General features: G+C 45.1%; 2 protein-coding genes and 1 long non-coding RNA gene across 3 annotated transcripts in view; 1 reads left to right on the forward strand and 2 right to left on the reverse strand.

The window, feature by feature from the left end:
* Positions 1-193, reverse strand: part of MELK (maternal embryonic leucine zipper kinase) — a 36,183-nt gene extending 35,990 nt beyond the window's left edge. Inside the window, exon 1 of the mRNA XM_083481737.1 lies at positions 95-193. Coding sequence (XP_083337863.1) covers positions 95-183 — 89 coding nt within the window. The 5' untranslated portion in view covers positions 184-193. The remainder of the gene's footprint in view (positions 1-94) is intronic.
* LOC310696515 overlaps positions 1-25,027 on the forward strand; it is a 29,990-nt gene extending 4,963 nt beyond the window's left edge. Inside the window, exons 2-3 of the long non-coding RNA XR_014520598.1 lie at positions 9,750-9,907; positions 23,934-25,027. This is a non-coding gene — a long non-coding RNA (uncharacterized lncRNA). The remainder of the gene's footprint in view (positions 1-9,749; positions 9,908-23,933) is intronic.
* The window catches only part of LOC310696478 (cysteine-rich protein 2-like), a 34,041-nt gene continuing 32,140 nt past the window's right edge, over positions 24,616-26,516 (reverse strand). The window contains exon 5 of the mRNA XM_083482057.1: positions 24,616-24,994. Coding sequence (XP_083338183.1) covers positions 24,912-24,994 — 83 coding nt within the window. The 3' untranslated portion in view covers positions 24,616-24,911. The remainder of the gene's footprint in view (positions 24,995-26,516) is intronic.

A 26,516-nucleotide genomic window follows, 5' to 3' on the forward strand; every position in this document is an offset into this window, starting at 1 on the left:
TAGAAGCCTAAACCAACAAACATTAAACTCCACTGGTCTATTCCTCCCCACTTAAAACAAGCACCCTGTGTGTGGCTTGGTGATCAACACTTACTCTGAACTCTTTCTTAGCTGCTGTGACAGTAGTGTTGATTCAGTCACAGGCAAACAAGGGCGAAAGTTGGCACCAGCAGGATCCACCATCAGGAGTAACCCAAAGATGCTTCTGCCAACAGCCAAATCCAAGACAGTAAAAGAGCAACATTAGAATGTTGCAGCCTCCATCACAAAGAGTTGGTTCCATTTGAAACTGCTTTGTCATGACGACCATGTCAACACTCAACAGCGTTGCAATTCCGAGCAGCAACTTTCCTTTTCATTGTTAAAAATAAGAAACCAAGCAGATGCAAAATAGGAACAAATTTCTCTCCAGGCTTGTAGGGTCGTAATGGACCTTCCAGTAAATAATGAAAGGTTCATTAATTAATAAAGTCAGATCCATATCTTCTATAGATGGCATCAGCATGTCCATTTCTGCCGGTTTCAGAGATTTCAATAACTACACTCAGATCATTGGCAAAGTTGGGTTTCCCCAATAGCAAGTCCCAAAGCATTCTACAGGTATTGATTAGCTGACAAATGGGATTTCAAAATATTGGGACTATTTTCTTCAATTGCATTGAACAATATCAATGCGGAATTGAGAAGTAGCCAGTTTAATTTATCCCCAATAATTTTGCACCTGTCAACTGGCCCGCCACATATGAACCAGTTCTGCCTAGGGTGTCCTGTCTTTCCAACATTTAAATCATTATGTAGAAAACATCCTATTCACCCTTGCTGGGGCCAAGGGGCTGCTAATTCGAAAGCTGACTGAACATGGCACTCAGCCACTTTCAGGTGGATACTTGTTGTCTCAGGGCTGGCCCAAGACATTTTGCCACTTGAGACAAAGGACAAAATGGCACCCTTCCATGATGTACAGAACTGAACTTGATTGGTAGCTGGCTTTAACTTCCACACTGATCTTTGGACAGGACCCTCCATTGTAACTAAGGGCAGACTGTGTGGAGCACACAGATTGGTCCTCCAACATCTTACCACCACTCCACCTTGCTCCCCCACCCACCGCCTGAAGTGGCTGCCTCACTCTGTCTAATGGTAGAGCCACCGAGTTTTCTGTCCTCAATTAGCATGTTAGATGATTAATCCTGAGAGGCTGAGTTTTTCTCTCATCACTTTTCCATTCTGAAATCTTCATGGGCACATTATCTGTAGACACCCAGATGAAAGGGATCAGAATGATCATTGGTTGCCAATGTTTTAGAAGAGAGGTTCGAATCTAACATAATGGATACTGATCTCTGCGGGGTCTTGCTATTTAGCAACCCTCGTCAGCAACAAAATGCATTTTATTTTGAAGATGCATAAGAACCTAGCCAATTATCATCATCAATGTCTTTCTTTAGAAAGCAGGGGGCAGGAAGATGTGTCTGGTGGGAGTGGTGTTGGCGAGAGATGTCTGATTGCACTATCAGTGCAGATTGCAACGGGCATATTTATTCTCACTCCTGAAGGGAAAACGTTCGGTGGTTCGCTTTCACCTTTTATACAGCTTTCATTAGCCATGATTCACGAGAAAGTCAATGCAACAGGCAGGTGTGCTTTTGTTTAATGCAGGGTACCATGACCCACAATGCATTTGGGTAACCGTTAACCATAACTACCCACTTGTTGGTGGGTGCAGATGAGAACCTCTTCAGCCTGTTCCAAACCAATTGCATGGGCTGTGACAAGCTTTTGGACCTATTTCAAAATATTAGGTTTTATCTTTTGAAGCCTTTCATCCCAGAGAGCAAGCATACCATAGACCTCTCCCTTTACTAGTATGCTCACCTCACCCGCTCCAAGACCCCTCCATTCAGGAAGTATGGCTGTCGCCTGTATTGCACAAAGGAAGGCTTTCTGTGTGGTTGAGCTGTTTCCATAGGACAACCTCCTCCAAGACGCCAATTGTTGCTTCCTCCAAGGGATAGCTCAGCTATCCACAGCGTGGGGAGCCTTGCGGGGAACTCCTGCAAGGCTCCCCACGCTGCGGATGTCTGCCTGGCGCGGGGGGCGCTCTGCTTCAGGGCACCTCTCGCGCTGGGCGGCAGGCTGCTATCCACAGCCTAGACATCCCTGCCAGACCTCCCGTAGGGCTGCCTAGGCTGCGGATGTGTTCCTGAAGCCTGGAGAGCGAGAGGGGTCAGTGCGCACCGACCCTGCAAAAGCCTGCATTCGCCCCATAGGACGCACCCAGATTTCCCCTTCATTTTTGGAGGGGAAAAAGTGCGTCCTATAGGGCGAAAAATACGGTAGTAATAATAATAATTTTATTTATACCCCGCCCTTCCCGGCCAGAGCTGGGCTCAGGGCGGCGAACACAAATAAAATCACAGTAAAACATAATAGGGGGGAAAGGGGGGGGGAGTTAAAATACAGGTTAAAATGCAATTTAAAATGCAGCCTCATTTTAAAGTAGCCGATAAATCAAGACCATAAGGGGAGGGAAACATAAGAGTCAGACTGAGTCCAAACCAAAGGCCAGGCGGAACAGCTCTGTCTTGCAGGCCCTGCGGAAAGATGTCAAGTCCAATAAGGGCCCTAGTCTCTTGTGACAGAGTGTTCCACCACGTCAGGGCCAGTGCTGAAAAGGCCCTGGCCCTGGTTGAAACCAATCTAACCTCCTTGAGGCTCGGGTCGTCCAAAGTGTTGTTATACCTTAAGGTCCTCTGCGGGGCATACCAGGAGAGGCGGTCCCGTAGGTAGAGCATGAGACTCAAAGAGTCATGAATTCGAGGACCACGTTGGGCAAAAGATTCCTGCATTGCAGGGGAATTGGACTAGATGACCCTCGTGGTCCCTTCCAGCTATACAGTTCTAAGATTCTAAGATTCTTAGCTTCCTCCTAGCTTTAGCTTTCAGGTTTTTATACAAAGCTCAGTTGTTTAGAAAGGACTTTGGCTAGAAAAAGGAATGCATTGTTGCTTTGGTAAGGGAGCCACGTTTCTGCTTTGAAGAACTGTCAAAGGATAGTCCTCTGTTTTGAAATAGTCCTCTCTTTGAAGGACTTCTGAGTCCAGACCTGGACTCAAAAGCATCATAAGAAAGGGAGAACAAAGGTACTTTAAGTTGTTCTTCTGCAGTAGCACATGGGCAGCAAAGTGAGCAGGTACAGTGGTACCTCGGGTTACATACGCTTCAGGTTACATATGCTTCAGGTTACAGACTCCGCTAACCCAGAAATAGTGCTTCAGGTTAAGAGCTTTGCTTCAGGATGAGAACAGAAATCGTGTTCTGGCAGCGCAGCGGCAGCAGGAGGCCCCATTAGCTAAAGTGGTGCTTCAGGTTAAGAACAGTTTCAGGTTAAGTACGGACCTCCGGAACGAATTAAGTACTTAACCTGAGGTACCACTGTATAGATATTGCTAGGCTAGTCTTTCCCCTTATGGGGAGAAGGGTTACATTTCTGTTTAAGCTATAGGGATTATTTCCAGATTTGCATCTATACATATGAACTAGCCAATTTACGGTAATGCAAAAAATGTGTCTGTTTTTCCCCTTTATTTTTAAACTAGACAACATTTAAACTTGCAGTATTAAGAAAGTTTGACACATGGGAACCATAAGGACAGGTGGACCTACAAGACCATGGTCAGTTATATATGCATGATATTTTTTTAATAGCACAAAGAATGCAATAATACAACTGATTTTGGGCTGCCACCAAATTTCTCCCCAAGGTAAATTTGAGGAAATGTTGAAGGTTCTGCTCATGCAAAAATCCATAGGAATTTTACAGTTAAATCGAAAGGACTGCTGGTGAAAATGAGTGTAATTTCTCCGGGAGTGCTGTAGTAGAAGTGAAATCCAAGGCCAAAATATAGAGAATTGGGAGGATGAAACAAACCAGTTGTAGGATGCTCAAAAGAAGATTGATATAATCACTGATATTTCTCAAAGTGGGGTAGAGGGTGACACAACATTTCAAATAACCAATGGGTGAAAATATTTGTTTTCTCAGGTATGATTTCTTTTGTTGTTGTTGTTTAGTCGTTTAGTAGTGTCCGACTCTTCGTGACGCCCTGGACCAGAGCACACCAGGCACTCCGGTCTTCCACTGCCTCCCGCAGTTTGGTCAAACTCATGCTGGTAGCTTTGAGAACAGTGTCCCACCATCTCGTCCTCCATCGTCCCCTTCTCCTTGTGCCCTCCATCTTTCCCAACATCAGGGTCTTTTCCAGGGAGTCTTCTCTTCTCATGAGGTGGCCAAAGTATTGGAGCCTCAGCTTCACAATCTGTCCTTCCAGTGAGCACTTTCTTCTTTCTTTCATGATTTCTTTTATTTTATACCAAAGTGGTTCATTTCTTAGTCCATAACCTGTGATGTAAGCTACCTTTCCAATTGTAGTTTTAAGGCAGACCAACCAACCCCAGCCTATAAGATTGATAGCAGATAGATCCCCTTGCAACTTTATTTCCTGCATCTCCATCCCTCTGCATTGTTTTTGCCTTGAAAAATGACTCTGGCGCACACAGGCCTGGCCTACAGGGAATCTCATGGTTGTATTACATTACCGAACGCTGACTGGCGTAAGTCGCAATCCATCAATGATCAAAGAAAGCAAAGGCAAATCAAAGAAATTTCTTGGCAGAGGGTGTTTCAACAAGCATGCTTGCTCCAGAGTCAAAAGAAGATGTTTTAAGATAGTTCCTTAAGAAGTCTTGCCACCTTTCCTGCCTTAATTTCCCCACATGCTTTTCACACCCATGTGTACAAAGCATGTTAATCAAAAGGCAGCGCCGTGGCACAGTAACAGAGAAATTCTATGGTTTTCATTTGTATAGTTCCTTTAAGATGAAGGGGACTGCAGTTGCACAAATATGAATGTTTAACTGCTTCTAAAGTGTTGAGTATAGTTAAAGCTCTGGTTTCCCCAGTAGTGATGTATGGAAGTGAGAGCTGGACCATCAAGAAGGCTGATCGCCGAAGAATGGATGCTTTTGAATTCTGGTGCTGGAGGAGACTCTTGAGAGTCCCATGGACTGCAAGAAGATCAAACCTCTCCAATTTGAAGGAAATCAGCCCTGAGTGCTCACTGGAAGGACAGATCCTGAAGCTGAGGCTCCAAGACTTTGGCCACCTCATGAGAAGAGAAGACTACCTGGAAAAGACCCTAAACGACTAAACAACAACAACAACAAAAGTGTTGAGCCAATCCCACAATAGCCTTCCCCTCTATATCCCTGCCGGGCAACTGTGCTCCTCAGACGGGACACCATATGCCCTAGAGGTGTGCTCAGTCTGTACTAGAAACTGGGCTTTTAGTGTTGCAGCTTCAGCTATCTGGAATCAATTACCAGCCGAAATCACAGGCACTCAGTGTGAGGAAATTTAGGTGCCTACAGAACCCCCTTTTTTTGGGGGGGGTAACGCAATTCCCAGCCACTGCAACAGAGTTTACCCTTGACAGGATAACTCAGCTGGTTAGAGCTTGGTGCTGGTAATGCCATGGTTGCAGGTTCAATCCCCGTAAGAGACACCTGCATATTTCTGCATTGACGGTGGCGGGGAGGGGGGTTGGACTAAATGATCCTCAAGGTCCCTTCCAATTCTATGATTCTATGATCTCTGGAAGATCAGTTTTGTATCTGATGAAATTGTACAGAGGTCAAATTTACATGTCTGTTTTTTCCCTCTGACCATGACCGCAGTTGGCTTGTGCCCCTACCCTGAAGGTTGCCCAGAAAGGAGTATGGCCCACAGACTAATTCCCACCTCCCACCCTGAGAACAGAGGGCTGTCCTTTGACATCACTTCAAACTGAAGACTGTTCTCTGTAAAGTAGAACACGTGGCCACCTTAATGACCTTTCGCCAGTATTTTGCAATCTAAACATTTTTCTGATTCATCTGTTAATTGTAACTGCATGTTAATTGGACCTGTCCTTTTTCTTCTATACAAAGTAAGCCTGCTGACGAGTAGCAACAACAACTTAATGACTCCAGCTCAATCCCTTGCCTGTCCTGTTAAATAATTTCAGGTAACCAGTCACATAACTGCCTCTGCCTGAGACCACGGAGAGCCAATACCAGTCAGATCAATGGGTTGCCTCAGCACGAGGCAAGCTTATCCATTCAGTAAACAGTTAATTTTTATTTTTTTTAATTATTTAATCTGAGCAGTTACCCTGGGAGGTTTCTCTGTGAAATGCGAGTTCTGTTATCTTTGTGGGATTGCCTCAGAGCCTTCACACGGCTCCGCTTTGTTCTAGGAATTACACGATCAGCACGATAGCATTACACTCAAAAGAAAATAATGCCCCACCTTTAAAAAATAAAATAATCCTTAATTAAAAACATGATGGATTTCTAAAGTACGCTTCCTGTTAGGAACAGCACGCTGGAAAATAGCAGGGTTCAGATGGTGCTTTATTTCCACAGACACAAAACTCTATTTTGTTCATGGAGAGTACAGCCTAAAATACATTTTGGTTATGCATCTAGAGGGAACTTTCACAGAATTGTCCTGTGAAACTGTTCCCCTCCAGGGAAACTTTCCGCAACCGAGGTATCAGAATGCTTCTTCACACAAGGCAGACAACTTGCTCCTTTTGATGACGAGAGCCAGCCTAATAATTTTCTTTTAAAAAAATGAGACTGTGTATGAAAATGTGTTCCATAAAACCAGGCTGTCCAATTCATCAGACCTAGGCTGCTCTTTGAATCAGAGCAATCTCGCTAGCTCCACGCTGGTAGAACCTTCTAGAAAGACAAGTCATGCAGTTGGAATCCATATCTACATGCAAATGAAATAGATTTGGCGACACCATGAGGTAAGAATTAGCTGCAGGTATTGCTATGATGCAATGAAGGGCTGAAGAGAGAGAGTGGGGGCACATTTATACCATACAGCTAAAACATTCTTATACCACTTTAACAGTCTTTCCCTAAGACTGTAGTCAGTTGTTGTTGTTGTTGTTCAGTCATTTAGTCATGTCCGACTCTTCGTGACCCCCTGGACCAGAGCATGCCAGGCACTCCTGTCTTCCACTGCCTCCCGCAGTTTGGTCAAACTCATGCTGGTAGTTTCGAGAACACTGTCCCACCATCTCGTCCTCTGTCGTCCCCTTCTCCTTGTGCCCTCCATCTTTCCCAACATCAGGGTCTTTTCCAGGGAGTCTTCTCTTCTCCTGAGGTGGCCAAAGTATTGGAGCCTCAGCTTCAGGATCTGTCCTTCCAGTGAGCACTCAGGGCTGATTTCTTTCAGAATGGATAGGTTTGATCTTCTTGCAGTCCATGGGACTCTCAAGAGTCTCCTCCAGCACCATAATTCAAAAGCATCAATTCTTCGGCGATCAGCCTTCTTGATGGTCCAGCTCTCACTTCCATACACCACTACTGGGAAAACCATACCTTTTACTATATGGACCTTTGTTGGCAAGGTGATGTGGGAAATCTGAATTTCTCAGAGGTTACTTACAGCCTGTTGTGCCACACAGTAAGACTTCGTAGAGTGGAACAAGAGAAAGAAGGCTGCGCAGAATTCTTTTTCATGATGGTGGCAGCAGCAGCAGACATAAAAGGGAGAGAGATGTTTCTGGGTGGTGGCAGCAGAGGTAGGGGACATCATCAGGACAGGGTGGTTTTTGCCACCCGCTTAACCTGCCACCTGGCACACATGCCCCCACTTGCTCCTCACCCTCTTGATCTGGGCTTGCCTCCCCCCCAAAAAAAAACCTTCTACAGCTCACCCTGGTCTTATTTCAGTCTTTCATTTGTCAATACCCGCTTCTTCTCTTTGTGCTGTAACACTTTAATGAGGAAAGGAAGAGTCTCTAATAAAGGGAAATTAGTTTCCTAATCTCTGGCTAGTGCCCATGGATAATTGTTTTTAAAATTATAGTGCAAAGCGCGTTCCCACCCTTCATTGCCCTCTTTATTATCAGCTGCAGGGAGAGAGAGGGAGAAAGGAGAAAGGAGGGAGCGCTAAAGCTTTTTAAATGGTTCATTAATTTCCCATAATCTGTTGTATTTTTTTTTATTTGCGGGCCCATAATACATTGGCAAAATTGTCATTTTGAGTGATTTTCAGGGAAGCGTTGTATCTGCTTTGCACTCCCACTCATAATATTTTGCTCTTCCTCTGAATAAATAAGGGGGCAATCCTAAATATGGGAAGACAGTGTAAATGACACCACCTTAAGGGTAAACTATGCGGGTGGTGCTGTGGGTTAAACCACAGAGCCTAGGACTTGCCGATCAGAAGGTCGGCGGTTCGCATCCCTGCAACGGGGTGAGCTCCCGTTGTGCAGTCCCTGCTCCTGCCAACCTAGCAGTTCGTAAGCACGTCAAAGTGCAAGTAGATAAATAGGTACCGCTCTAGCAAGAAGGCATATGGCATTTCCATGCGCTGCTCTGGTTCACCAGAAGCAGCTTAGTCATGCTGGCCACATGACCCGGAAACTGTACGCCGGTTCCCTCGGCCAATAAAGTGAGATGAGCGCCGCAACCCCAGAGTCGGTCCGACCACCGACCTTCTGATCGGCAAGTCCTAGGCTGTGTGGTTTAACCCACAGCGCCACCCATGACAATATGCAGCTTTCAGGTAAGACGGCTGCTTTTTAGAAAAGAGAGCTCATCATCACCTCCACATCACATCAGCACTACTTCCGCCCTTCTACTTGCGTCATCGGAGATTTTATTTTATTTTATTTTTAAGCAAGCTCACCATAAAAAGGAGGAGGAAACAAACATTTATCACATGCCAGATGTTCTTTTGAAAACCTGCCACATAAACACTACTAAATTTAGCTCATCTCAGGTTGCATATCAATTCTGTAAGCGATAGGAATTAACTAGGTCACCTGAGGGTTCTAGCTTTATTTATAGGAAGGCTTTTGCAAATAACTTCCACAATGTGAATCATAACATGGGAAGGATAACCTTGGTCACTTCCAGGCAACCTGTTTTATGAATATTCATCCTGATTTGTTTGCACAAAGTTTGTGGGGAGGTTAGGCAACAGATGCTGTTTATTGTGCACTGATTCTGATTTGGTTTTGGGGAAGTGAGATGACCTTGTGTCATGCAGCGATCTCACACTTTTCGATACATTTCCCCTTCACTTTCCTTCTTGCAAAAAAATCTGACTGGGGAGAGAAGAAGGATTGTTGAGCAAGAGTATCAAATCAACTTTAATTGTGCAACCTGAATTTGCTGGTATGTAATTGAATGAATTGTGGGACGTGGGTGGCGCTGTGGGTTAAACCACAGAGGACTTGCTGATCAGAAGGTCAGCGGTTCGAATCCCCACGACGGGGTGAGCTTCCGTTGCTCGGTCCCAGCTCCTGCTCACCTAGCAGTTCGAAAGCACGTCAAAGTGCAAGTAGATAAATAGGCACCACTCCAGCGGGAAGGTAAACGGCATTTCTGTGCGCTGCTCTGGTTCGCCAGAAGCGGCTTAGTCATGCTGGCCACATGACCCGGAAGCTGTACGCCAGCTCCCTCGGCCAATAAAGCGAGATGAGTGCCGCAACCCCAGAGTCGGCCACGACTGGACCTAATGGTCAGGGGTCCCTTTACCCTTTACCTTTAACAGTGCTCAGGTAATAGAAGAGCCGGGAGCCAATGAGACACAGTCAGTTTGGACAGACAGCACAAATGAATGAGTTTGATTGAACATTTTTACGGCCTTCAAGCAAGGCAACACTTTTCTCTACTTCAAGGATGAAGAACATGGGACCCTTCAGATGCTGTTGGACTTCGACAACTTCCATCAGCCCCAACTGGCATGGCCAATGGCTGGAAATGATGGCAGTTGTAACTCAGCGACACCTGGAGGACCACAGATTCCACATCCCTGCACCAATCCAAAAATGTATAGGTAGGGCAATGTGTCCTGTTTTGTTGCCCGATGAGAAACAGGAAGTGCCACCCTGCTCTGCCCTACTGCCCACCCTGCCTCTGCTGGCATTGCCACCCTGCCATCCACAGCCACTGGTGGAGAAGTGGCTCAGGCATCGGCCACTGATTTCTAGTGCGATCTCACATGAAATCAGCCCTGATGCTGGTGCCTCTTTGCAGTGGGTGGGAAACCTTGGAGGCTTTTGCTGCCTGAGGCAGCTGCTTCACTCTGTCTCATGGGTAGGCCGGCCCTGTGAATAGCTACTAAACATAGCTCCTTGATGTGTACTAATAGCTTGGAGATGTTTCCTCAAGGACTTTTGAGGGCTGGCCCACTCATCTGCTCTAGTGAAGAGCTTGAGCAGGAAGAGTTTAACAAGCGCTGCTGTGTGGCACTCCACATGGCATGCCCAAACTTGCTAGCATTCCCATCTTGATGATGGTGCATGAATGATGGGGGCACCATCATTAAGATAGGGATGCTGGTGAGCTTGACTCCTGGCTTGGAATTAGTTTTTGCCACCTCCACCATGGGTAGTAGGGGCAGTGGAGAGCCTGTTTTTTTATATTAAGAATGTGGGTGAGGGCAGGCTCTTGCTAAGCAATGGGGAGGCCCATTGTGGGCAGTTTTCCACAGTCAGAGCCAAACCTCCTTGCACATATCTCTGTGGCTGGGTTTGGTCGAGATCATGTATTTGAGATGTGTGTAGGATCCCTAGGTTAGGATATAATATTACAGAAATAAGATTTATTGCTGGAAATAGATGTGAAGCAGTACTTGCCACGAACTTATGGATTTCAGAATGAGTCTTGTGGTATCTAAGATTTTGCTGACAAGAAAAGTTATGTTCTGTCAGTTAAATTGTTGTTGTTGTTTAGTCGTTTAGTCGTGTCGGACCCTACATGACCCCATGGGCCAGAGCACGCCAGGCACTCCTGTCTTCCACTGCCTCCCACAGTTTGGTCAAACTCATGTTTGTAGCTTCGAGAACACTGTCCCACCATCTCGTCCTCTGTCCTCCCCTTCTCCTTGTGCCCTCCATCTTTCCCAACATCAGGGTCTTTTCCAGGGAGTCTTCTCTTCTCATGAGGTGGCCAAAGTACTGGAGCCTCAGCTTCAGGATCTGTCCTTCCAGTGAGTACTCAGGGCTGATTTCCTTCAGAATGGAGAGGTTTGATCTTCTTGCAGTCCATGGGACTCTCAAGAGTCTCCTCCAGCACCATAATTCAAAAGCATCCATTCTTCGGCGATCAGCCAGTTAAATATCAGTCAGTTAAATATTGGGACTGAAATACCAGTAAACACCAGATTCCCCCAGACTGCATTCAGCAGCCCCCCAAGCCCCTCAGGCTCAGCCCCATACATGCTAGAATCTTCCTGGGCTCTGCTTACTCTGACCCCTTGGCCCCACCCAATGGCCTCGCATTTTTGAAATCACAAGTTGGCAACCCCAGTATTATTTGTGAGTTAAATCAGTTTGCTTGAACCCTGGCACTCGCTCTACTGGACCAATTCTCAGGTGGAAAATAGGTGTCATTTTATTGAACGCAAGGAAGCAGGAGCTGTTAAAAGACTGCTTTTGGTCTGACCTTGTGAGTCGAACAGACTGAGAGCAGGGCATCTGCCAGCATCACACAAAATGTATATACAGGTTCATTGTCAGCTGATTGAACCATCAAAGCAAAAGGCAGCCGTTTTTATAGCTTCAGCTATAAAATGCTAGGCTGTTAACATCTACAGTAGTGTCTTTTATTATGTTGGGGCATAGAGCAAGCCTAATACTCCGCCTGCAGGACATATGTCTAGAGAGAGACCAGTAAGTTTGGCTTTCTTTATCTGGCTAGATGGTACCAAGGCAGCTGGTAAACTCCCTCCTGAGTTGGGATGAGGGATCAATTTGATTTAGCTTGTGCTCCAGTGAGGAACTACCAAGTTCATACTTCTTGAACCAATATGCAAAGCTGAAACATAGCTGTCCTTTGAAATTTGCACCTCGCTGAATTTTACAACGCACTTGTCCAACCAAACAACACTATAGAAATGCTTACATCAACATGTCCAATAATGCGTATATTAGTTTTTGTATGCTTTACATGAAGGGAAATTGCTTGTAAAATGTGCATACAGTATTAGTCTAAACTGCCTGCGAAAATATTTTTATTACAAGAAATTCACACTAAATTAGTGACAAATTTCCATGAGGATTTCTTAAAACAAAAATGAGGAAACTGCTGCAGAAGGTGAACACAATTTAAGATTAGGAAAATGAGAAACTGAAAGAAACCAAAATCAACAGGTCCAACCATCTCTACACCTGAGTCCCAATATTTAAAGATACATGTACAAATTATCAGCAAACTTTAAAATAGGCACCTGAGCTCTTTTTAACATGGAAGGAGACTCCCTAGGGGGCCTCAACAGACTTATTTTGTCCTCCCCAGATTTTTGGAAGGATAATTACACCAACACACATTTTTATGTTTATCTTTTATATATTTTTCAAGAAACAATAAAAAATAGTAGTCAAAGTATATTTTTAATGCGGTTGATTACCTGTGGTCACAATAATCTCTGGCATTTTAATTTTTTTGTCTGCCCAACTGCTATGGAGAGCAGCTGCACCACTCATAATTTGCCAGGTTAAAAGGATACAACCCTACTTGGTGCGATCAAAAACATCCTGCATTTGGGGATAATGCTTAGAGAAGCATTAGGAATGTAATTACGAGGAATCACACTCACACAATGCGCTTCCTTTACAAGGCATATTCCATTTCTCAAGCTGTAGCAACAGAAATAAAAGATTGAAGCCAGCTCTTTATTTGTGTTTAGCAGATACCCACAAATGTTGTACTTAGGCCATGTTTCAGATCTCAGCAAGGAGGACAGAATTTTCGCCAGTTTCCTCCTCTGAAGAGCTGGAAGAAATATGCACATTTCTATTTTGTGCTGCCTCATGTTCAGCGTGCTCAAATTACAGATGCAATAAACTAGAGCTACAACCAATGTTCTCATAAAAATGAGCATCGGAATTCTCCTGTGTTAATCTTGATAGTCACTGAATACAAATACGTGATTTTGATTTCAGTCTAAAATATTTGACAGTATTTGATAAGTAGAGTGCAATGACAGTATATTTCACTGTTGACAGCTATGCAGTGAACTCCTATGCCTGTTTAAGCAGATGTAAGTCTCACTGAATGCAAGAGGCTTTATTGTTCTGTTATATTACTTATTTTATTTATTTAGCAAAACACATATACCCCCGCTGTAACAAAACCACAAGAAAGGAACACCAGCATGCCATTGTAAGGCAATGAATTATAGCAGAACCCTAAAGATTTGACACCCGGTGCTTAGAGTTATTTATTTTGCGTGTTCAGACCCAGAAACCTCCCCCTAAATAAATTCACACGTGACTCAAATTTTGGTTTTGGTTTCTGGCAGAATTTAGGCCACAACTTTATTGATTACAGAAAGTGATTGGTTACATAGGCTCTGGTTCGACTAGCTCTTTGCCATGCAGGTAGCGCTGACCCAGGGCACCAGCAGAGGTCAGCCAAGGATAAGCAGAAAGCTGGGAACGGGCTAACTCCACCACCCAAATGTCCCCCTGGACTCAGGCACGGGCACAACCCCCTCTCAGGGGTTGACCAAACCATCATGTCCCCGGATTCCTTTAACGGAATACCCTTCACATAGGGATGGTGAGAGCGTTCTCCCATCCCTATCACCGGAACCAGAGCCTATCCACAACCTTACAAGTTGTGACGATTTGCTACGTGGCAGGTGAAACCCAAATGGCAGCAGGCAATCAGCCAAGTGGGGAAAATTCCTGCCGTGCCCCTGTCCCAACGACAGATGACACACGACGGCATAGCAAGGTCAAGCACAAAGCCCTAAAAGTAGGGAGAGGTGGGCGGGTGTTCCGAATGCACGCGCCGAAAAAGGAAGCTCTGGGTCACGTGCATGGGCATAAAAAGGTCCCTCGAAGCTTTTGGATTGTGTCCCATTGGCCAGATTGCACCCAGCTCTGAGTGCTCACTGGAAGGACAGATCCTGAAGCTGAGGCTCCAATACTTTGGCCACCTCATGAGAAGAGAAGACTCCCTGGAAAAGACCCTGGTGCTGGGAAAGATTGAGGGCTCAAGGAGAAGGGGACAACGGAGGACAAGATGGTTGGACAGTGTTTTTGAAGCTACAAACATGAGTTTGACCAAACTGCGGGAGGCAGTGGAAGACAGGAGGGCCTGGTGTGCTCTGGTCCAGGGGGTCACGAAGAGTCGGACAAGACTAAACGACTAAACAACAACACCACCAAGGACCTACCAATCGGGTGTTGTGGCTGACCAATTGTACCCACCCACAACACAGGGTGTCGGTTTCCAGGTCTCACCGCAATATGGGCCCTCTTTAAGGGAGGACCCGATTTATTAAATAAGAAGACCTGGGAGATCAGAGGTCAAATCCCCTCTCAACCACGTAGTTCATTGGATGAGCTTGGGTCAGTCACAGTCTTGGTCCAGTGGCCGACTTTGCGCTTTCAAATTTCAGCGGTGCCCTGTGTGACACCAAAATTCCCCCCTCCAGCCTCTCACCTTACATTCTTAGTCATTGTTGTGGTACCCCTTGCAGCGTCCTCTCGATTTGGTGCCCAATGCAAGCAAACTGGTCGCATCCCCCTAAATCTGCTTCTGCTCAGACTCAGCTTGCATGGTTGTTGTGAGGATCAGTGGCGTAGCGTGGGGGGTGCACGGGGGGCCAGCCGCACCGGGCGCAACATCTGGGGGTTAGGGTTAGGGTGTGCAAATCCACGGGTTAGGGGGCGCAAATCCACCGGTTAGGGGGCGCAAATTACTTGCCTTGCCCCGGGTGCTGACAACCCACGCTACGCCACTGGTGAGGATAAAATGAGGAGGGGGAGAACCATGTGTGCCTCCTTGAGCTCCCTGGAAAAAAGGTGGGATATAGAATCATCGAGTTGGAAGGGACCCCAAGGGTCATCTAGTCCAACCCCCCTGCAATACAGGAATCTCAACGAAAGCATCCATGGCGGATTGCCACCCAAATTTCTGCTTAAAAACATCCAAGGAAGGAGAGTCCACAATCTCTAGAGGGTTGTGATGATAGATAGGTAGATAGGTGTTTTTTTTCCTGGGGGTGGGGGAAACGCATACCCCTAAACATTTTGCGAATCTTTGTATTTTGTCCATTTACTGTATTTATTTTTCCTGATTTGAACTGTAAAACGGTGATTTTATTGAGTCAAATTGAGAGTGCCCCTAAACAGCTTTTTAGAAAGAAAAGCACTGGATAAAATAATTGTAACCGTATGAAATAAAATGTTAATAACATTCAAACATCCATACCAGGAATGGATACCAGGCTGGATTTAGCTTTGATGAGGCCCTAAGCTACTGAAGGTAATGGGGCCCTTGATATGTCCAGCTGTTCTTTGTCAACAACAAATTGTCGCAGTTTTTTGTGTTGAATATATGCTATATGGTAATTTATGGACCTAGTAAAGGGTAAAGGCACCCCTGACCATTAGGTCCAGTCGCGGATGACTCTGGGGTTGCGGCGCTCATCTTTCTTTATTGTCCAAGGGAGCCAGTGTACAGCTTCCGGGTCATGTGGCCAGAATGACTAAGCCGCTTCTGGCGAAACAGAGCAGCGCACTGAAACACCATTTACCTTCCTGCTGGAGCAGTACCTATTTATCTACTTGCACTTCGTGCTTTTGAACTGCTAGGTTGGCAGGAGCAGGGACTGAGCAACGGGAGCTCACCCCGCCAAATTTATGGACTTAATAGGTATCTCAAGCCATTTGCATATGCAAAATGTAGGCACCCTATATATAGAAAGGAGCAAACCAGTGATATTTTAGGGAGCAGGCTAGCAGGCAGGGCCCATTACTTACATCATAGGAGCCTACACGACACAAAACACTGTTGCCATATGTAGGCTATATTTTATTTGTTTTTTGTCTTATATTTTGGAAATGTACATCCAGTTTTTTTCCCTTTAAATTTTTTTGGGGGCCCCACCTAAGTTATAGCTTGTTTAGCTTATATGTAAATCCAGCACTGCCAGGAATCCAGCTGTTTGCCTGTTATCTCAGCGCATTGAGCAGAACACTGGAAGGCAGAAGCGGGCTTAGTTTATGCTGAGTAACTGGGTAAAATACTGCCTGCTCAACCTGCACATTTCCCCTTATACATCCATCAGGCTGGAAGAAGTGCACGTGGAAGGTGGGAGGCGCAGGGAGAGAGGACTGGTTCTTGCAGACCCCTGCCAGGGCTATTTTCCAATTAGCATGTTCCGATTAGCACCTGAGGCGGATCCAAATTGCTGCTGGCATTTATATTTTCAGCTGACATTTCTCTTCCCTTCCAGTAGCCTTTTGTGCAACATGAAATCTGTTTTGCATCTAGCAGGATGTAATCTAATTAACTCTGCACAACACACCCCGTACTCCATCTTAACCCACAGGCTTTGAAGTTTCCCCGTCACTCGTCTTGCTCTGAAACATCTTTCCCTCCCTCCGCTTTTGTTTTGCTGTTTTCTGATACATCGAGCCTGAGGAAAAGTTTCGGGAATGCTTTTGCTCATTGGCTTGTGGTGTTTTAATAATCCTGATATGTTGCACTGGGGAGCTTGCTTGCTTGCTTTTATACAGTGGCGTAGCGTGCGGGGTGCAGGGGGGTCCGGCCGCACCGGGCGCAATATCTGGGGGTTAGGGTTAGGGGGCACAAATCCATGGGTTAGGGGGCGCAAATTACTTGCCTTGCCCCGGGTGCTGACAACCCACGCTACGCCACTGCTTTTATAGCCCAGGCCCTTTCCATCAGGCATTGGGAGAAGGTGACTAGATGAGAGAGCTGGCTAGCCCAGGCCAACAAGAAGGAAGCATCACTTGCTTCTGGGGCACCAGCTCAGGAAAGCTGGAATAGCTGTGGAGCCAAGAATCTGTTGCCTCGAATGACTGCCTCACCTTGGCTAACTGTATGGCTGGCTTGGCACAGGTTAATGTATCATTCAGTGTGCGTAAGATAACCTGGAATTTCATGTTGAAGACAACACATGGTGCCAGGAATGAAATGTATTGTGGGAAAGTAATATGGAATAGTGGAGGGCTCTGCATGCTTTATCTCTCTCCTGAAGCATCTGAGAAATGGAAGAGGGAGAAGCTTAAAACTGCCATTTCTCCCCTTTTCAGACCTTTCTCTAGATAGGGTAAGACTGGATTAAATGTTTTGGCTGGCATTTTGATGCTGACAGTGTTGTACGGACCCTTCAAAAAAAAGAGTGCATGCTCAAGGAGAGAGGCTGGGGCAACCAGGCCAGATGGGCAGGGAAGAAGAAGAAGAAGAAGAAGAAGAAGAAGAAGAAGAAGAAGAAGAAGAGGAGGAGGAGGAGCACCAATCCCACATTAAAGACCCATGTGGAAGCACTCTGTGAGGGACGCGGGTGGCGCTGTGGGTTAAACCACAGAGCCTATGGCTTGCCGATCAGAAGGTTGGCGGTTCGAATCCCCACGACGGAGTGAGCTCCCGTTGCTCGGTCCCTGCTCCTACCAACCTAGCAGCTCGAAATTACATGTAGATAAATAGGTACCGCTCCGGCGGGAAGGTAAATGGCATTTCCATGCGCTGCTCTGGTTCGCCAGAAGCAGCTTAGTCATGCTGGCCACATGACCCGGAAGCTGTACGCTGGCTCCCTCGGCCAATAAAGCAAGATGAGCGCCGCAACCCCAGAGTCGGTCACGACTGGACCTAATGATCAGGGGTGCCTTTACCTTTACTGGAAGCACTCTGTATGTACCTTTAATACCAGCATAATTAGTTTCTGTTGTTTCCTAAAACTTCTGCTCTAGGAGAACTCCCCACTTCTTAAGTATAGCAGGGTCCTTAGGTGGGTTATTCATAAACACAGCCAGTTTTACTAACTACAGTGGTTCCCAAATCGCCCTTAGTAAATTCTGTCTGTGCGGCCTTTGATTGCTTTCCCATGTTTTAGTAAATAAATCTCTAGCTACATGCAAGACTTGCCCTTGTTTCTCATATGGAACACATTCCTTTATACAGTCCAGTAAACATCTCACTGGATCCAACAGTATGTTAATCTGGACCATGTCTGTGATTACAGCTGTTACCGTCCTCCAGATTTAGTTGATTCTTGCTTTTCCTTCTGATACTTCCACCACGTGCCAAAAAATAAATAACCTTTTGTTTGACTACATATCCAACAATCCTCTTCCCCCTTTTAATATATTTTAAATGTTTTCTACATTGCTATATGCCACTGAGTGCCCATTTGAACCATGTTTTTTTTACTGCCACCTTCCCCAACCATATATTTTGGACCACAGCTTGCATCAACCTCAGATACTACATGCATACCCCTCAACTGTCCCAGAACATTCCATTTTTTCTTGTGAGAGCACGGTGGACATTTTGGGTGCTGTGATCTCGCATGATTTCAAGCCGTGACCCCCCCACTCCAAAAAAAAAAAAATCACTTTTTCTGGGGCCATGTTTTTTTCAGGGGGAAATCAGTGTGTGAAATCACTCGAGATCACACCACCAAAAATAGCCACCATGCTCTCACAAGACAAAACAGGCAGATGGCGTCCCAGAAGATGGTGTCCCAGTTTTTCTCTTTGATCTGTTGAAGGGTATACACATGCTGCCTGGAACTCATGGGAGTTGTAGTCAAAAACCACCTGGAGGGCATTAGGTTGGGGAAGACAGATTTACTGCCGTCACAAATTTAGACTTCTTAACAAATATATATTCCACATTTCCCGAGAGAGGTTTCACATTACAAAGTCTTTCCCCACATCTTGATGTTACTTTCCTATCTTGTTTTGGCTGCCTAATCACGATTTAATTGTGCATCCTGAATTTGCCAGTGTGTGATTAAATCCCACCCAAACATAGTGACTTTCTGGGAGTGCCCCTGGAGACTGCAGTCTTCACTTTTAACTCCCCTGCTGCCAGTAGAAATGTTGAAACAGCTTTGCATGCGGCCCGGTTTCTTGCTTATGCTCATCTGCTCCTTTGCCTGTTAGAAGTGCCTGTAGTTGTAATTTGTTGACAGCTTCCCAGAGTGGCTAGGGCAACCCACTCAGATGGGTGGCATAATAATAATAATAATAATAATAATAATAATAATAATAATACGTTTTTCAGAATAGGATCTCTATGGTTGTAGGTGATGTTGTGCTTTTGCTGGTACAACCAACTTCTTCTTTATATATTTTTTACAACAAAGAGTAATATTGTCCCATCTTTGGTTACAGGCGAGGTTACAACAACATGGGTCATGTTTAACAGCTTGACTAAGAAGCAGCTGTTTTTGGAATTTGAATGGAGAGAGGGAGCAGCGAGAGCTTCTAAGCAGCTGAAATAAGGGGCATCAATTCATGCCACCTGTCTGACACCCATTCGGATCTGGAGGCCTCTTGCATGTTGACCAAGGAACAGAGCATGGGGTACTTGCTGTGACTGTTCCTTCCGGGGGGGGGGGGGGAGGTGCAGTAGCCTTCCAGGTCCCACCAGTTCAGGTGTAACTTTGCAAGATGCATACTTCATTTCATGCCTTTTTGGAGGGAGTGTTTTCTTTTCCTTGCCCTCCACCCTGCCCATTCTGATTCCACTCTGTAATTTTGCCACTTCATTGGTTTGGCTATTGTTGGAACAAAGGTTGGAGCTGACCATGTGTGACTCTAGCTAGCTCATGTGTCCTGGGGAACAGAAGGGATTAACTCATTGCATGAAGGGAAATTCACGGTAAGCAACCAGTCCTGATCTGCTGTCGGTGCTTGCAGCGGCGTAGTGTGGGTTGTCAGCACCCGGGGCAAGGCAAGTAATTTGCGCCCCCTAACCCCTAACCTGCCGCCGCCACCAGCTTCTTCTTGCTGCTGCCTGGTCTGGTCTGGTGTGGTTCTCTCCCGCGCTCAGCGCTGCGCTGGGCGGCCGCTGCACTGTCCCTCCCCCAGATAGTCCCTCGCTCTCTCTCCACACCGCACACCTGGCACCCACCCCCTCCACAGTGGGCGGGGACCCAGCGGCTCGGATCAGATTCGCACAGCCAGCACTGCAGTGAGAGAGAGTAAGTGAGCCAGGTAGGGGCAGAGAGCTGCGAGTATGAGTGCGCCCCCCCCCGATGTTGTGCCCGGTGCGGCCGGCACCCCCTGCACCCCCCACGCTACGCCACTGGGTGCTTAGGATTCTTTCCGCACCACCAGCCCTAAGCTTTTCTTGTAATTTTATAAATAAACCAAGTGTCAATAGACACCACAAGACTCTGGTGTTCTTTCTCATCCAAAGGAAAGTGAACCCTGCAGCACCACCCCTGGAACTTATCATCGCTCAGAGATATGAGGCGTGTGCAACGTACAATATAAGCAAGACATAGAAAGGAGGTGCCTTTGATCGAAACCAGATGAGGAAATAGCTTGAGGAGCAGATGTTCCTGAGCATCTGTTCCATGGGTTTAGAAATCAAGGAAGGGCAAGTGTCCTTTCCCCTAATCTTGTTAACACGGCATAACATTCCTTGTTAAAACGAATTGTTTGGCCACTGAGTCTCATACTGCACAAGGGAGACAGGTTTAAGCAGTGTTCAAAGGTGATGGTGGAAGAAATGGGACAATTTCATTTCAAATTTGTCCAGACTCCATTTAGCCCGTGGTCCGCTGACTGTTTTTATATCCCTCTGAACTGCTTGTTAAGAAAGTTGAATTAGTACCTTCGTATTTTGAAATTAGTCAGTTTTTCTTGCCATGAAAAGCACAGCATTACTGTAAGGTAAAGGTAAAGGGACCCCTGACCACTAGGTCCAGTTGTGGCCGACTCTGGGGTTGCGATGCTCATCTTGCTTTATTGGCCGAGGGAGCCGGCGTACAGCTTCCAGGTCATATGGCCAGCATGACTAAGCCGCTTCTGGCGAACCAGAGGAGTGCACGGAAACGCCATTTACCTTCCCGCCGGAGTGGTACCTATTTATCTACTTGCACTTTGATGTGCTTTTGAACTGCTAGGTTGGCAGGAGCTGGGACCGAGCAACAGGAGCTCACCCGTCGCAGGGATTCAAACCACCAACCTTCTGATCAGCAAGTCCTAGGCTCTGTGGTTTAACCCACAGCGCCACCTGCGTCCCTAGCATTACTGTAGGGGGCCTATTTCTACCTTCTAGCCATGACCAGGTAATGGCAGTTGTGCGGCAAGCAGGCAAGCGCTTGGCTGGACAGCCGCCTCCTTCCTTCCAAGATTTAAGCTCAACACAGACTCTATTGGGTTTGGGTTTTCAACTGCTGAAGGTAACAAAAAGCCATCCTTGCAAGTGTTTGCCCCTCTCAGTTCAACAAGAAGACCTGACCTGGACTGACTGACTTAAAAAAGAAAAAACAACCCAAAAAAACCAGTGCTGCATAACTCTGCTCTGTACAACATTTTGACATCCATTGACAAGTGGAATGGCTCAAGAACCATCTAAAAAAGAGCGAGATTGCATCCCACCTTTCCGTACAACCCGCTTTGAGCCATGTGTATAAGCCATTCTTCCTTTTAGCAGGTGACATAAGAAGTGGAGCTCACATCCTCTGTAACTTGTAGCGCTGTAGAAGGAGTGAGATGGAAAAGAGAAGCTAAAACAAGTGTTTGCTGTTAAACGTAGCACTGTACTGAAAACATCTTACACTTTCTCACCAATCATTACCAATGAGCAAAGGAAACACTTTTTAAAATGATCATACAGGAGAGAATTTTTTTGATGAAATTCTCAAGGTATTTCAAAACAAAAGGTGGAACACCTTCTGTTGCACTTACATTACATACAGTATACAGTGGTACCTCAGGTTAAGAATTTAATTCATTCTGGACGTCCGTTCTTAACCTGAAACTGTTCTTAACCTGAAGCACCACTTTAGCTAATGGGGCCTCCTGCTGCTGCCGAGCCACCGCCGCATGATTTCTGTTCTCATCCTGAAGCAAAGTTCTTAACCCGAGGTACTATTTCTGTGTTAGTGGAGTCTGTAACCTGAAGCGTCTATAGCCTGAAGTACCACTGTAAATCAGCATGTGCAATAGTTGTGCAAATCTCTCTCTTTTTGTAATGCAATAAAATGTTGCAGTATATCCTCCTTCCATCCTTACAGGAGTGCTCCTGTTCCAGCCAGAGCATTTTACCCCCTCTATTTTATGTTTGCTTTCAACAGGCTCACAACATTCTAGTCCTCACTGAGTAGGGTTTGGGGGGATTTTTCTTTTTTTGCCACCTTAGTTCTTTTTTAATTTAATAAAAAATTGGGTTGGGGTTTTGCTTTGGTACTTCTGCAAACTTTGGGGTTCTTCTGAGCATTCTGATCCATTCTCCTTCATTCTCAGGGGTCCTGTTTTGTTTACCTTCCTGTGCTCATTATTACAAGGAGTTAGGCCACGTTTGAGATGATGCTTCCAGGTCTACAGCAGGTGAGCTTGCAATTTCAGCTGAAACTGAAGACCAGTCCTGTTCACTTCCATGCAACTTCTAGGTGTGGCAGTGAAAACCTAATTACTTACTTTGTAAAAATGTGCTGCTCGTATTCATGCTCCTTTAGGCTCAGTTGACTGACTTGCTGGCAGGTTTTGTGGCTTGGCTCAACCCCAGGTACACTCCACAATAAAATAAATTACTGTTGTTTAATCACTGAAGTAAATTACCCACAGAAAATTATTGTGTCACCATAATAGATTCTCTCCTTGAAGAATAGCACCTTAGAAGAATGCTTTCAATAATTCCCCCCACAAGTTATGGTGTGTCATAATTTAGCTATTATGGTTACAGAAGCGATAACAACAGCTTTAATATTTCACGGTGTTTTTACAGTGTCTTGAAGGATCCATTTAAAAACCTATTATGAATATTTTGTAAGCAGTTGTGGTATTTACTTTCCTCTGCCCTTCGCCCAGCAGGTACTTGTCTCAAATATGAGCCACGGAAACATCCAACGCCATGCATCTTACAGGTCTGAAACTGAGCACCACACATTTTCAGAAGGCCATATGGTTGAGGGAAGGTCCAGATGTGTACTTCTGGATAACTAGGAAGGCTGATTGGGGAAAGTGGAAAGTGGAAAGAAGAATGACAAAAGGATATAGGCAGGAAGACCAGCTGCACAAATATAGGATGGGTGAATCGCTAGTTTGCCAGTAGTACATGTGGAAAGGATCTAGGGGTTGTAGTAGACCACAAGCTTAGCATGTCAACAGTGTGATGCAGCAGCAAAAAAAAAAGCTAATGCTATTCTAGGCTGTGTCAACAGAAGTATAGTGTCCAGATCAAGAGATGTAATAGTACTACTTTATTCTGCTTTGATCAGACCACACTTGGAGTACTGTGTCCATTTCTGGCTGCCACAAGTTAGGAAAGATGTTGAAAAGCTGGAACGTGTGCAGAGGAGGGCAACCAAGGTGATCAAGAGTCAGGAGACTAAGCCTTATGAGGAATGTTTGAAGGAGCTGGGTATGTTTGGCCTAGAAAAGAGGGGATAGCCATCTTCAAGTATTTAAAGGGCTGCCACATGGAAGACGGAGCAAGCTTGTTTTCTCCTGCTCTGGAGAGTAGGACGCAAACCAATCACTTCAAATTTATAAGAGAGGAGATGCTGAAGAAACATAAGAACTTTCTGATGGTAAGAGCTGTTTGACAGTGGAACAGACTCCCATAAGAGACATTAAGCTGTTCTTCCTTGGAGGTTTTTAAGCAGAGGTTGGATGGCACCTGTCATGGATGCTTTAGTTGAGATTCCTGCATTGCAGGGCGACTAGATGACTCTTGGTGTCCCTTCCAACTCAATAATTCTATGATTTTGGAAAGAGTAATATTTACCTTGCTCACACTAGGCAGGGCAGTTGCTGATCTTGTTGTTTCTGTTGTCTATTGCTCAGTCCAGCTCTTGGCTGTCTCACTGACAACATTGGGGGGCAGGTTTGCTTTTTACAATTCTCACTAACTCTCAGTCTTGCAGGTGGTTTCTCAAGATGAAGATGGGCAGAATACTCTCACAGGAGTTGCGAAGGCTGCTATGTGTGTCTCAGTTGAGCTATTTTGGACTGCATATCTGTCCCACACAAGCTAGGCATGGCTGTGCAGATAACACTGCCTGTATTGCCTGCAGCAATCAAAATGTTCCTTTGGCCACATGTACTTTTCCACCAGCTGTTCTGTACTTCTCCCTATTCCATATCTCTGTTGAAGTCACCACATAAACACATCACTGGCCCACATCTGTGTCGAATAAACACAAAAGTTCATACCGCATTCACTCTACCCATATCTTAGTATCAAGAAGTGGTCAAGGTGTGACAGAGCTTCCAGTTTTGCAAAATGAAATGCTGGCGCATATGATTATTTTGATAGTCATTGTTCGAGCCTCTAGCATATATTTTATTACATCAACGAATGAAAGACTCATTTGCAAATCTGAAGTGGCTGTTTGTGTGAGATACTTCTAATTTGCACAGAGTTTCACTGCTGTCCCTCTGAATATTTCTAAGTGACAGTTTGTGTTGCTTATGATGTTGAGCCAGTTCAATTACAGTATATCTTTGGTTGTGGGTCTGTAATGAGGACATTAATTCAACTTTTGGTTTCCCTGGCTTACATGATGCTTTGCTGAATGAAGGACACAAAACTGCAAAATGCAGGTGTTCACAAGTGCTTTATTATTCAGTACCAACATATACAAAATAGGCGCATATCTTAGTCTAAATAAAGCGACAGATGCTTTGCAAGCATTTATACATTTCAACAATGTTCACTATTAACCTGTTACAATATATTTATCACAGCTGCTATGTTAACCAGAGGTAGGGTGAACTCTATTACGGAAGCTGTCTGACCTTGTTTAGATTATTAGTTATGTTCAAGCAACACCCTTTTTCAGCTGACATAGCTTTATAAATTGCTACTTCTACAGCATAAGCAAGGAAAGACATCTATGAGCCCTTTCGGATTTCTGCTGGAACCTTAGGAGAAGGCGATGCCCCAAAGGATGAGCGGGTGGTTGATGGTCTTGTTCCTTTGCAAATTAAAAATAAAACATTTTAGAAAACGTTGTGGGAGAAAAATCGTATTTCTCTCTCTCTCTCTCTCTCTCTCTCTCCATAAAGCAAAACTCACATTCAAAAGTCGGATAATTAAAAACACAGATGCATGCTGTAGAACATGGTGCGCAAGCCTAATCTGCAGCTCTTACTTTGAAATCCTTATCAAAGATTTCTCCTGCCAGGAAATTAAACCTGCTCAGAGTTCTGCAGAAGGATTGCCAAAGTGTTCAATTAAAACCTGGACTCAGTTGAACTTCCAGGTCTCACGAGAAACCGAAATGAACATACGCTCCAGTATTATTTATATCGTTTGACATATGAAGCCACAATCTGATCCCGGTTTATACACCTATGGGAGGCCGCAAAGGATTATGCTCACGTTGCATAATGTTATACATTGTGCCAATATAAGTAGCCTAAGACTGAGGCAAGATGTTTCGGCCAACGAGTGTAATCCAAGCACACAGCGATGGTCCCCGTGAAACAGTGCAAACAACACCAAGACCCAGCAAATGAAAATTGGCTCACTGTCTTGATTCATTTTTTGGGGGGATTTTGTAAAATAGGTCTAGTTATTGTTTTGTCTATTTGGCACATTGGAATCTGAGGAATTTATGTATAATATATACTGGTATTTAATGTGTGTATGCTGTACTGTGAGAAAATTAGACAAATTGACAGAGAACAGGTCTATCAGCAGGCATTAGCCATGATAGCTAAAGAAAACATCCTGTATACAGGTATGGTGGAACACTGAATCTCAAGGCTCTTTAGCAAACAGCCCACCACATGGACCACACTCAGTGATCCTGAAAACCATTACTTCAACCTGCAGGTGTAGGGTTTCAAGTCAAGGAAGAAGATGGGCAAGAATACTTATTACTTAGCTTTCTATGTGCAGGGAGTTTTTAAATAAAATAATGCAGTAATGCAGTCCCCACTCACAGCCAGAAATAACACAGTCCAGGAACAGTTCTACCACGTGATGTTCAACAGATGTTGGGCTATAGCTCAGTGGTGGAGCTTTGCATGAGAAGGCCCCAAATTCAGTTTACCTGTCTCCAGGTAGGAATGGGAGAAACCTCTGTCAGAAACCTTAGAGAGCTACTGTCAGTCAGCGTAGACAGCTAGATGAACCAATGGTATGATTTAATGTAACACAGCTTCCTATATTGGTCTGATATGCTGGATGGTGAAATATACTCAGAGTCGCAAAGTGATTTCATGCTCTTTATTCAGCTCATAGTGGTGAGGAGGAATGAATGAAAGTCCCCTCACAGTATCTGCTTTATATACATTATTTACACAATGGGCTGCACATGATTGGCTAATTCCGGAATTCTACTGTAAGCCAATCAGGTTGTGGATTCACTTCTATCTGGAGCAGGATTGGGTGGTTCCTGCCAACCAATCAGACTGCTGCATTCTGAATCCTATTGTTCTAGGACCAATCAGACTGCTGCATTTTGGATCCTATTGTTCTAGGACCAAACA

This window comes from Podarcis liolepis (assembly GCF_965112155.1).
Source record: "Podarcis liolepis genome assembly, chromosome: 17".
Lineage (NCBI taxonomy): Eukaryota > Metazoa > Chordata > Lepidosauria > Squamata > Lacertidae > Podarcis > Podarcis liolepis.